Source organism: Cucumis melo, chromosome 3 (genome assembly GCF_025177605.1).
Source record: "Cucumis melo cultivar AY chromosome 3, USDA_Cmelo_AY_1.0, whole genome shotgun sequence".
NCBI lineage: Eukaryota > Viridiplantae > Streptophyta > Magnoliopsida > Cucurbitales > Cucurbitaceae > Cucumis > Cucumis melo.
In genome coordinates, this window is record NC_066859.1 from 23,248,292 (window position 1) to 23,261,463 (window position 13,172).

The 13,172-nt window shown below is 34.2% G+C and overlaps 2 protein-coding genes across 5 annotated transcripts; one reads left to right on the forward strand and one right to left on the reverse strand.

The window, feature by feature from the left end:
• Positions 1-807: 807 nt before the first annotated feature.
• Positions 808-6,764, forward strand: LOC103496467 (acyl-CoA-binding domain-containing protein 4). The gene is made up of 14 exons (XM_008458325.3): positions 808-1,093; positions 1,290-1,386; positions 1,491-1,568; positions 1,639-1,761; positions 1,882-1,948; positions 2,106-2,167; positions 2,303-2,442; positions 2,514-2,640; positions 3,835-3,949; positions 4,038-4,126; positions 5,092-5,175; positions 5,271-5,591; positions 5,678-5,737; positions 6,201-6,764. Exons 2-14 carry the CDS (start codon positions 1,297-1,299, stop codon positions 6,375-6,377), a joined length of 1,533 nt encoding a protein of 510 aa, XP_008456547.2. The 5' UTR covers positions 808-1,093; positions 1,290-1,296; the 3' UTR covers positions 6,378-6,764.
• An 848-nt stretch (positions 6,765-7,612) lies between these two features.
• Positions 7,613-11,155, reverse strand: LOC103496468 (NAC domain-containing protein 78-like). 4 transcript variants are annotated; one of them, XM_017046509.2, is made up of 6 exons: positions 10,685-11,155; positions 10,316-10,593; positions 10,024-10,221; positions 8,736-9,248; positions 8,532-8,646; positions 7,613-8,430 (listed from the first exon to the last, which is right to left on the reverse strand). In XM_017046509.2, exons 1-6 carry the CDS (start codon positions 10,848-10,850, stop codon positions 8,033-8,035), a joined length of 1,668 nt encoding a protein of 555 aa, XP_016901998.2. In that variant the 5' UTR covers positions 10,851-11,155; the 3' UTR covers positions 7,613-8,032. The 4 variants fall into 4 exon arrangements, with proteins under 4 accessions (XP_016901998.2, XP_016901999.2, XP_050938484.1 ...); XM_017046510.2 differs by having other exon boundaries at positions 8,538-8,646; positions 8,736-9,251; positions 10,685-11,107; XM_051082527.1 differs by having other exon boundaries at positions 8,538-8,646; positions 10,685-11,105.
• Positions 11,156-13,172: the final 2,017 nt, after the last annotated feature.

The window sequence follows — 13,172 nt, forward strand, 5'->3', positions numbered from 1 at the left end:
CTTGAAAATTTGAAACAATCTTCAAGCTAAAAAAGGAAACTCCATAACACAAGGAAGCAGAAGTGATTAATCACATTTTTGTTCAAATAGAGCTCACAATACTAAAAACACAAAATTCATTATACTATATTTGAATGAAAAATTCTAAGAAAAAATAGTTGAACTCTTTCAAAGCTTTCTAACCAATTGCTGCTACCTTCACTAGCCAGCTCTCTTTGAATTATTTTTTATGTTAATCTATCAAATAATCCTACAATTTTTATCTATTTATTTTGTATTGGTTTTTTATCAAAATGTAATATTAATCACCAAAGTAATATTAATTTTTTTATGAAAAGAAAATTTTAATTTACTTGATGTTGGAACATAATAAATTAATAATAATTTGAAAAGTATGTCAATTTGAATACATACTGACATACAGTGTCACTTCCAAAATGATAATAAAAAAAAACACAATTAGATTGGTGTATGATGAAGTGAAAGTGATCCATTCAATTGCATTTTGTAATTCAATTGCATTTTGTAATTACGTTACTTTAAAAATTTGAGAAGTATAAATTGACCCCATTTACTATTTTTTTGATATATTCATAATTGTAATAATTTTAGAGTTCACTTTGAATTTGAATTTGTGTAATAAACAAATCAAATTAAAAGTAACCAATAATCCAATGAAATTCATACTCATAGAATTTGATGATTGTAAAAAAAAAAAAAGATCAATGAAATTTTGTAGTTGCATAAACATGAGATTTAATTAGACAAATGGTATTAAGGATCCATAAACAGTGACATTAATTGTAACACCATCGAACAAGCAGCCAAAGACGACGACCTTGACCTTTTACGGTGGTCCGCTTCGCCTACGCATACGCACCCTTCTCTGTCTCTCTCTCTCTCTCTCTCTCTCTCTCTCTCTCTCTCTCTGAGATTCAGAGAGGGATTTGTCCGAATTCTGTAGAACCACAGATCGGCCGGCGGAATTCTTGTTTTTTTGCTTGATCCGCTTCATCGCCATCTCCGCATTGTTGTCGTTAATTCATTCTACAATTTTCGCCGGCGATAACTCTAATACATCTTCCCGGTACCGGTAATTCACCAACTATCTTCCTCAGTTACCCCATTTTCTTCTTCTTCTTATCCGATTGTTTACTGTTTGTGATTCAAATTATTTATGTTTTACTTCTTGGTTCCTGTTCTGTGCTGCAACTGCGTCAAGTTTCGCAAGTGTAGTCATTGGAATTGTGTTTTCAATTGCGAATTTTGTGCCCTTGAATGATTTTCAGATAGGAAATGGATGTCGATAGTTGGCAATGGGGATTAGCCTTTGATCAGTGGGTAGCATTGCCGGTTTCTGGTTCTCGACCGCCAGCTCGATATAAGGTTTAAATTGTTTGATTCCATGTTGGACTGTGTTGGTGATTCTTTGCCTTTGTTACAATTTTGGAAGTCTTGATTGTGCGAGCTAATTCATCTATTTACTCTAGCATGCTGCAGCGGTTGTTGATCAGAAACTGTACATTGTCGGTGGAAGCCGTAATGGCCGGTATCTCTCGGATGTTCAGGTATTAAACGTGGTAGGCTACTTTGGTTTTTGTTCATCTTCATTGGATTGATGGGCGTTTGTCTAAACAGGTCTTGGACCTTAGCAATTTGTCTTGGTCCAGTGTTAAACTTCAAATGAGTCCTGGTGTTGAGAATTCTGATGGCAATGGTAGCTTAGTTGAGGCTCTTCCGCCTACTTCAGGGCACAGTATGGTAAGCATTCTAAGGCGTGCTTATTGGTACAGTTATTAATTATATGTTCCATACAACATACCTATGTCAATTTATGTCTATAGTCATCTGATGGTCTGCTTGGTTAATTTTAATTGGCAGGTCAAATGGGATAAGAAACTCATCGTGCTTGGTGGAAATTTAAAAGGATCATCTGATAGAATTTTGGGTTTGTGTTCTATGAACTACATTATTGTCTATAAGACTCCATTGGCCTTTATAATATTTCTTATGCTGTGCTGCAATGGATATCTTAGTGTTTCTACACTGCAATATGTTTTTTAATTGGATTATGGAACCGTATTCTCTTTTTATGGTTCTTGCAGTTCATTGCATTGATCTTGAAACACACACATGGAGTGTTATGGAGACTGCTGGAAACATTCCGGTATTTGACCAAATTTTTTTATATGGTCTTGGAGTCTATGCTTATGGTGTATTAAAATTTCATTAACTTTTGCTTATACTTCACCCTTCAAAATGTTCTTGATCATATTGCTTATGGAGTTCTTTAATATTTCAGATTGCTCGTGCTGGACATTCAGCTACTCTTTTTGGTTCCAAAATCATAATGTTTGGTGGAGAAGACAGTAGCAGGAAGCTTCTAAATGACATCCACATTCTTGATTTAGAGACGTTAACTTGGGATGAGGTGGAGACAAAGTAAGTATTCATTCTACTTGTTTAGTTGTCTATTTTGGGAGACCGTTTCATCATTTCCTTGGGTTTCTTAGGCAATCGCGGCCAGCTCCAAGATTTGATCATACAGCAGCATTGCATGCAGAACACTACCTCCTAGTTTTTGGCGGTTGTTCTCATTCGGCCTTTTTTAGTGATCTTCATGTGCTGGATTTTCATACTGTGAGTACTTCTTCTCTTTCCTTTTGGCCTGCATACGTTTTCCTCATTGAAGTGGTTGTATGTATGACTCTGGCTCATAGTTCTCTTGGCTTGTCTGTCAATTCAGACCTACTGCCTATTTGTTTACAACTTTACATAAAGGCAAAGATAAGAATATTTTATGACAATATTAATACAATGATTTTTTATACTAACACTTGCATATCAAGTATTATACTTGCAAATTGTGATACCCTATATGGAAATCATGTTACTCTATACTAGTCTCAATTTTTTTACAGTCTGGAACTTCTGTGATTGGTGCCATATATTTGGCAGTAAAATGATTGAACTGAAGTTTTGTAGTTGTTGTAGAATTATCTGTTTAATGAGTGATTATGGTTGTTCTTGAAAAGAAGAACAGGGGGTCTCTTGAGCCTCAGATTTTAACTCTATGTCATAGAAGTTAAGGTTCATTTCCAAATCCAAATATATCTGTACCACCCAACTGACTTTCCAAAATATTTATTGTGACAAGGCAACTATAATAAAGGAAACCCTACTTTTAGCTCATAAAAATAAGTAATAAAATAAAATAAATTAGCTTTGCTTGAAATCCAAGGTTGGGATGCTGGAGCATCAACTACTTGAATGGCTGGATCATTGAACTTGCTTGACTACTGAGAAATTGAAAGCTGGAGCTCAAGATCCAGCAGAAGGTTGTAGACTTCTTCTGCTTAACATTTTTCGTCAGGCAGCCAGAATCTACTGTCACTATCTTCTTGTTTATAAGTGACATTGAATCTCTTCTGGCTATTCATCAGTGCCTTCAGTATTTGATCTTGTCTTATGTTAGAAGCGAAAACCCGGCCGCAACTAGAAGTATGGCATGGTGTCGTCCCCTTCTCGCTTCTAGAAGTATTTGATCTTGTCTTATTTTGCCCCGGTAGACTGTAGAACTTCACCAATGGTGCTGTCCCTTCAGGGACATCCAATAAAATTGGAACGAACTTCACTAATGGTGCTTACTTTTAATGGTCCAGAGGTTGGAATTATAATAATTCTATTTCCCTTTAACCATTCATAGTAAATTTCTTTCTCATAATAGACCTGAGAAGTATGTTTTCACGTGGAATGAAAATGAGTTGTGGTTAAAGTGGGAATGATGATGAGAAATAAATAATAAGAAGCATTATGATGTTATGCATGCTGCAGATGGAATGGTCTCAGCCACAGTTACAGGGTGATCTGGTGACTCCTAGGGCAGGCCATGCTGGTATAACCATCGATGAGAACTGGTATATAGTCGGTGGTGGTGATAATAAAAATGGTATTTAGAGCTTCTTAAATTATTATATAGGCTCTAACATATTTAATTACTGAAAGATTATTATGAATTTGTGGACCTTCCTTTTCAGGTTGCCCAGAGACAATTGTGTTAAATATGTCCAAGCTCTCTTGGTTAGCTTTGACAAGCGTCAAGCAAAGAGAACCCCTTGCTAGTGAGGTGATTGCAGAGTACATTCCTGCCTATATATTTTATTTCAATTTTTTTCCATTTTATCAATATCGTATGTTGAACTTTATCCTATGATTGCAAACACTACATGTTAGTTTTGATGATAACATCTTGGAATCACATTGATTGGTCCTTGTGTGTGATGTGCAACCGTTCTGGTCCTTTCTCTTCTCTTTTGTTGGATTACCCTCTAATTTCCTGGTGAAACATGAAATATATTTGACTTATTTTTACTCCCTGGACATAGGGCACATGCACATGCAATGCAACTGTGGTCAGTCCTTACATAAAATAAAATACTTGGCTGGAATTTGGAATGATATTCAAGGACCAGTATTTCTCGTATCAGCAAAGAAACTAAACTAGCACGCAATAAGCATTTTGAAAATTTTCTTGTTATGGAAGGAGAGATTGGACATTTATGATGTTTTCGTGAAGACAACTTGTAAACTTATAAGCAAAACATACATCGAGTGTTTTAATAAAGTTTTATGAAGTCCAAGCGTACATCCTAGCAAATATCAAAAAAAGAAGTCATTACCATTTCCATTCAAATAACATTTCAATTCTTAAAACAAGTCATTTGTAAATATTACATGTACACATATGAGGTGTTTTCGTTCTTCTATGTTCTTAGCTTGATATGCTTTTACTTTTGAAATTTAGATCATTATAGGTAGATAAAGGGTCCAAAAACATGATGATGTCTTCATAATCTACTGATTAGATGTATATACGGGATGTATTTTCTTTCTTTTTTGAACTTAAGATAGTCCAAATAATGTCATTGAATTGGTTTCTTTTTCAACAAAAGAAATGTTAATAAAAACAATGGCGTTGAATTCGTCTATTCATAAAAAATTTCATTGATGCAGCATCGTACCCAAGTGTCACGATTAACTATTGTATGTAGTCTTCTTGGTATTATACTTATCACTTCATTTCGGGAACAGGGAATCAGTATTAGTTTGGCAACAATTGATCAAGAGAAATATCTGGTTGCTTTTGGCGGTTACAACGGAAAGTATAACAATGAGGTATGTTCTAGGTGATACACCTCCCTCTGTTTTTATCCGTACTCTTAGAAGCCTTTATTATCATTAATTATTTTTGTGCCATTGTGTCCTTGTAGGTTTTTGTCATGAGACCCAAACCGAGAGACTCATCACGTCCCAAGATATTCCAGTCACCGGCAGCAGCAGCGGCAGCGGCTTCTGTTACTGCTGCATATGCCTTGGCCAAGACTGAAAAGTTGGACTTTTCAATGATAGAAGACGGTGTCTCTAATGGTAGACAACAAAACCATTCTCAACCAAATGGCGCTATTGAACTCGAGGCCATTAGAGAAGAGAAAGCTAAGTTAGATCTAACACTTTCTGAAGTTCAAAGTGAAAATTCCAAACTTAAACAAGAGATTGATGAAGTAAACAGCACTCATGCAGAGCTGTCTAAGGTATGACATTAAGGTAGTATGTACGTTTAAAGATATTATTTTCATATTCGGTTCTAAAGTCTATGATTTTTTAATTTTTATCTCAGGAATTTCAGTCTGTGCAATCCCAATTAATTGCCGAACGATCGAGATGCTTTAAATTGGAGGTTTGTATTTCGTATAAAATCAAGTTTAAATTGCATCGTTGGTCTCTATAGCTAAGAAAAAAGTTGCAGTTTTAGATCCTATAGTTTTAAAAGTTAGAATATAGTCTTTATAGTTTGATGAAATCTAATAAATAGTCCCATATAAAATCCTTGTTGTCCTTATAGTTTGATAAATCTAATAGTCCCTAATAAAATCCTTAAAAAGAGCTCATTTTACCAAACTTCATTTCATCATTTTACCAAACTTCAAGAACTAAATTCTAATTTCTATTTACAAACCATAGAGTCTAAATTATGTCTTTCTTCAAAACCATACGAGGCAAATTTACAATTTCTTCCCACCACCCAAGCTGGGAGGCCAGGCCGATGCATCAAATTTGTCATTTGATGACCCTGTGGATTGAAAGATCTTAAGTTAGGCATCATTTTCTAAGATTTCTCTTTTCCCCTGATTGACCAACAGGCACAAATAGCTGAACTACAAAAGATGCTGGAGTCGATGCAATCCATTGAGAATGAGATCCATCTCCTAAGGGAGCAAAAATCTGTGCTGGATAAACATATGGAGGCTGCCTCATCAGTTCAAAGACAAGGTTCTGGCGGAGTGTGGCGGTGGATCGCAGGCGGTAACAGCAGCTAGGCCTCGAAACACCGTTCAATAACCCACATTGGCTAGGCGACCAAATAACCAAAATTTTTGGTTCCGGGTTCTTAGATCTACCAAAGGCGACTGATGAATTTGGGTTATGAGGTACGAAAGATAAAGTTGTATTGTTTTTTCAAGATTTGTTCTTATACTTAATTCTTTGGAGTTTTTTCTTTGATTTTGTTTATTAGTTTTTCTCTTCTTTTTTTTTCTATTTTTTTTCCTCTGTTCCTTTGTCGATACATCATTGAATGGGAGTGTGAGATCTGGGTATAATGACTATGACTGCTTTTGTAATTTTATTTTTTAACATTCTTAGCATTATCGAACTCTCTCAGCTGATGACAAAGGCATGGAAGTGGCTCTTTGATTTCTCTTTCACACTTTTATCCTGTGTTTTGGTCCTTCACTTTAAATAATTTTAGTTCCACTATTTTAATTCAATGTTAATGTTCGTCAAAATTGATAAAATAATGATAAATAATAACTTGCCAGATAAGTTTTTAGTAGAAAAAACAATAAATATGGGTTAAAACATTATGTTTAATTTTAGTCCTTAGAATGGATTTGAAGAAATCTTAAACTAAGCATCATTCATTGATAAAAGTCTATCAAATTATTAAAATATTATTTTATTCCGACAGTTTTGATATAATTATAAGGAAATGAACTCAATAACTATATGGATAACCAAACAAAAATTAGTAATTGCAGATTAATTTCAAGATTTATAGGAAGTAAAATTAGACAATTGAAAACGTTCAACTAAATTTGAAAAGAAAAAAACAAACTTCAAAATATTTTGATAAATAAAAACGAGGGGTTTTTGGAATAAAAAAAGTTAATAGCAAAGAAAAATAAAATAAAAACAAACTAGCAACAAATATATAAATCTACATATACATACATACATACATATATGTACATATATATATTCAAATATTTTCATCTTGCCCACTTAACAATTTTTTACAATTCCCACTAAAATATCCAAAATGATATTTGAACCTAAATAAAATAATAGCTCTTGAAAATAAACCTTAACTACAAACTAACGTAAGAATCCACAACAGATTCTCTGATTCTCGACCACAACAACATTTGAACCTTCATAAATTTACTTTTTCCAAATTAACATTAATTTACACATATTCTAAAAATAATCCCTTCTCTATAGAATAACAATAATAATCGAAAACAAAAATAAAAATCATCAACTAATTCAGAGGTGATGAAAGCTTCTATTCCCATTTCTCATATATATATTATATTATATATTATATACCCTATAACCATGAAAACAAAATAAGGTTTCGAGATCAAGACACCAAAAAGAAACCCAAATATGACCTGAGTAATGTAATATATGCAGTATGTATAAATGTTCCCTATTACCTCCCCATCCAACTATCTGTGTTTCGAATACCTCTGTAAACAAAAGAATATTGAGCTAAAAGGCATACCCCGGAGATCGGGGCGGAGGTGGTAGCACGTTCCAAGTTTCCAGTCCCCCTCGGTTTAAATAGCATTCCAGTGGCAGTAACAAATAGGCAATGTTTTGATTGTTTTCTTCATCAATGGGAAATGTTTTGATTGAGAGGAGGAGCTTTTATTCATTACCACAGATAATGTTTTGATTGTTTTCTTCATCAATGGGAATATATGCAACTCCCAACTTTAAAGCTCACCGAAAGTATTAGAACCCAGAAAAGCAGAAAGAAGAATAAGAACCCTCGTGACCCAACGATAATCCCATTCTTCTCAGATTGGTGATCACTTTCAACTTGGTGTTGATGTTGAGCAAAAGAAAGGATGAGGTTGACATCCGCGTTCTTTCCATACAAGGGGTTGTTCACCAGGTCGCCATTTGATGTCAAGTTTCTTATATGGATCATGCCAGCAGTTACATGAACTGAACTGGAAGTCTGTGCTGCCGAGTTCAGCCGAATGGCCATATCTTTTGATGGATACTCTGAAGCAAATGCAGGAGGGGCAGGGATGTTTCCTAACATGTAACTTGCACGTTTGAAGAAAGGTGATTTTGAATCTGAAACAACAAAATCTCCTTTATTAGTTTCATACTCTGAAGCAATCTGAACATCATGATTCGAACTATTAATGTTTAAATTTTTATCTTTTGAATTCTACCTGAACCTGTTTCAATAGCCTTGGGGTTTTGCTTTGAAGTAGATGCATCATTTAGGAAAGTTACGGACGACTGTTTAGCAGCCATGAACTCTTTTTCTGCTACTTCGTTCACTTTCTGTTCAGAGATCCAATAGTTTTACTGAAGTTAGATTCAAAGTTAGAAATCCCAAGTTCTCAACAGTGATGCTTGGAATGTAAAATTACCTCTTCGGAAATTGTTTGGCTAGAAATAGGTTCTTCACTACCAAAAATATCTGATGGGTCAAAAGCCAGCTGTAAGTTATCATCTGCATCAAAGAATGTAAGATACTCTTCAAGCACATCCAGCGCAGATGGATCAGATTCAACTGGATTTGAAAGATCATTGGTCTCCAGGAATAATTCCTCAATGAGGGCAAGATCATCTGGAACACTTGGGTAAGGCTCGTCTAGTAAGTAATCGATATCCTCTTGATTAAAATTGGCACTTGATTCAGCAAGATTACCACTTGATTCAGCAAAATGCTCGTCCTTTTCAGAACTTTCTCCCCTTCCATATTGCTCTGGTAATTGAAAGAAATTGAGGCTAGGCTGTAGCTCAAAGGAAGCACCTGCACATACTTCTGGTTTATTATCATTTTCAACAAGCACATTGGGTAGCTCAACGTGATTGATAGTCTCCTGAGGATAAGTCAACGGACGTTGCACATCTTCACCTGGAAGTTCTCCATCAAAATACTGCTGCCCAAAAGGGAGAAAAAAAGAATCTTAATTAGCTTGAAAGTTCTATGTATAAGAGCATGACAGAATAAATTGGTCAAAGCAACACACTTCCAAAGAGAACTTAACATGATTCAAGTATTTAAAGTGGTTTTCTTCAGATGTGTTTTGTGTTCTTCAATTACAAAGTTCACCTAAAGGTCACCAACATAAACATAGCTTATGTCGCCAACATAAACATAGCTTAACTGACATAAGTTCCCGTAACTCATTTCCTTGAGATTGAGGTAAGGTTCACATGCCCCACATTAGTTATACCAACAAAAGAAGAATTGAGGGGTGGAAAATGCTTAAGAGTTTTTGGAAATCATGGATAACCTTTTTCCTCCTGACTCCTATGAAAGCTAGAAAAAGGGCTTCGCTTAAGACCCTGCTCCTAAAGGGCTCTTCAACTCCCCGATAATAGAATAAAGTACACCTTGAGTATAAAATTTAGTCAGAATCACATACTTCCATTCATTCTTGGCCCTTAACCTTTCATTACACATGCTTCATATTCCTAATGGACCATCCTGTTTTCTACTTTCATAGTTCACTAGGACAAACCTAGGGAAGATCATGAACACATTTCAAACTAACTAAGCAGCATTGAGTGAGAGCATGTATGATCCTTCGTGACTTTACTGGTGACAAGAATAATACACGAACACAAGGATTCGAAAGTTGAAAATCTATCCACATGATGCAAAATAGAGTAGCAAATAAAGGTCGATATATTTAACAAAGCACAAACCTGAGCAATATCATCCACTTCAAAATGCATATAATCATCAACATCAACTAACCCTTCATTGGCCACTACCTCCTCGCCAGGCACAGTTAACTCTTCGTCATCCTCCCACTCCTCTTCAATAAATGGAGCTCCATATTGTTCTCCATTCTTAGGGCCTGAACCACTTTTTTGAAATATCCTGCAAAGAACATAAGCATCCTGCCCATCCAAAACACAATTCAATAACAAACTCATAAGAATAGAAAGTACACAAAGCACAATAACCCCAAAAGACAAAAACAAATTTCCTCACCTGCACAACCCCAGCTTTCTCCAAATCCTCATCGGTAAGTCTATATTCATGCATCACCCAATTGCTGCGAGCCCCACGAGGCGCCCGGCCACTGTGGTAAACAAGAGTCTTCTTCATTCCAACCACTCGGGAGTTATGTCGGACCGGCCGATCCTTCCCAGTCGTCTTCCAGTACCCATGCTCAGTAGCTCTGTTCGTCCTCGAACTGTTACCATACTTCTTATCCAAAGGACTGAAAAAATACCACTCCAAGTCCCTAGTCTTCAGCTTCGACTTCCCTAACAATTAAAATTCCCAATAAATAACTCTATCAACTGAATTCCCAACAAAACATACACCAATCAAAATAGAAAATGAAAGAAATCTTACCAGGAAGGTCCCAAGGCTCCGATTTATAAATTTCAGTGACGGAGATGGGATCAAAACGAAGAGACTTGCCAGAAACCTTGCGCCTAAGGTAATATCGCACAATTTCCTCGTCAGTGGGGTGAAATCGAAACCCCGGTGCAAGAGATGTAGAGGAATCAGAGCCCATAAAGAAAAACAACCAGAAGATCAAAGATCAAAGATGAATTAGGGTTTAACCTAATTCCAAACTCAAAAATAGAAGAAGTGGGATTGAAAACTAGATTTCCAAATTTATCTTCGGGAATTAATCAAATAATCCTTTGATTTTCAATCAATCGTAATCGTATGGATGAACGAATTGGCAGACGGAGGAAGAACAAAGCCGAACCATTGCCAAACAAAAAAAAGTCCATTTCTTTTTCTTGTTCTTTAAGTCACGAAACAATTAGAGAAGGTTCGGGAATTAATGTAGCCTAAAATCACCCGTCTGTCGCACTTTCCAAGTGAAGGTATTGCTGGTGGTGGGAGTGCTGCCAATCAAATGTTTAAACGTGGACAGCTTGTAGAGGTTTGTTGGGAATTGGTAATTTTACTGTGACGTAATTGCATCCGTCAGATTAATCTTTTTTAATGTACCGGCAATCGAGGGGTTATTATCGTCAAACCCTCTCTCAATTGTGTTTTTACAAAATTTTAATTAAGATGCAATGTTATTAACAAATTCTTAATCATAAGTGTATTTAATGAATTACACTTAAAATCAATAATTTATCTATAGTTAATAATTCAAATGGTTAGTTAATAAATTGGTGGTTAATGAATTAGTAAGAAAATAATCCTAATTTTTATAAATTAAAATTATTATTAAAAAAGGATTTAAACACAAATCCAGTATTATTACTTGGATATTTTTAGATTTACTATACACAAAATTAAAATTTGAAGCTCCAATAAACATAAATTCAAATTTTTGTCCAATACATTATTATTTTTCTTTAGGAAATTAAAAATAAAGGTATGTCTGAGTATAATTGATATTTATATAAAAGTAAAAATCTAAAGAATGTGGTAGGAGGGTTCCAAGGCTATTACTTAATTGATAAGTCAAAGAAATGAAGGTGGCTTACCTAATCTCCTCATCAATTTTAGCTCTAACTTAACTTTTGACCATTCATTTTTTATGCTTTATCTTATCAAAATTTATATATTCTTTCAAAGAATAGGCATCAATTTTTTATTTTATAAATAATTGACAACACCTTTTTAAATGAATGTCAAATTTGTCTATGTATTTTAATTTTTAATTATAAAATAATCTAAACATGCATAGAATACTAGATCCGTACAATTATGCCTTGTAACCTACTTATATATATTTATATATTTTATTATTATTTTACTACTTGTTAAGGTTTATTCAAACACTACACGATATTTGATACTTCATTTATTTAGTGATATTATAGAAGAAGAAAAATCAAATAATATAATATTCTTACTTTGAGATTGATAGTACACAAGTTTATATGACATTTTTGTTGTAGTAAGCGAAATGCGACATTATACAAATATAAAGATATAAAAGACATGTTCGTATTAATAAGTGTACTTTAATCAATATTTAAAAATAAGAGACTAACTATATTAGAAGAAAAAAAATCCAAACAATGCCTAGTTTTTCCTCGAGACGAGTAGCGAGGGGCCCATTGGACGCTCCTTTATGAGTGGCTCAAACATCTCGCTTTGAGATCATTAACGGCCCATTGGGCCTACTGACCGCCACTATACGTCCAGACCATTTTGGATTGGTGGTTTTCAATGGGTCCAGCTGAATTACTCGAAGGGTGCATTTTACCATTTTGGAAAAATACTTTTTCTATGTATTTAAATTTTGATTATGGTTAATAAATTTCAAGAGGTTGCAATTTTATTTATTTGTAACGTTTAAGTTTTTTCTTTTCAAAAACATAAAATATTCACTTTTCGTTATTGATATTAATATCTATTAATTATTATTCATCTACATCCTAAAATTTTATCCCAATATGGTTAAAAAAATAAAAGAATAAAACCATGGTTAACCTTATTTGTTATTTGATAGAGAGAAAAGTATCTCAAATTTATATCTTACGATAGGATGATTTATCCAACAAAAAAAGAACACCATGACATCACTTTTTTTGGGATGGTAAATGTTTAAATATAAGTTTGAAAAAAAGAAGAAGAAGAAGAAGAAGAAGAAGAAGAAAGATAAAATTAGGATAAGATTAAATAAGAGAAGAGAGAGATGATGAGGTGGGAAGGTAAGAAGTTGTTGAGTGGCAACAACACAGATAACACTTGTTCATCTCTCCTATTTGCCATGCCTTTTAATATTTGACATCATTTTAAAATTAATTCAGTCAAACTCAAACATCCCAACTTAAATAATAATAATCATCATCAAATCAAAACTTCAAATATTTTATGTTTAGGGTTAAAGGACATTTTAGTGCTTTTACTTTAAATT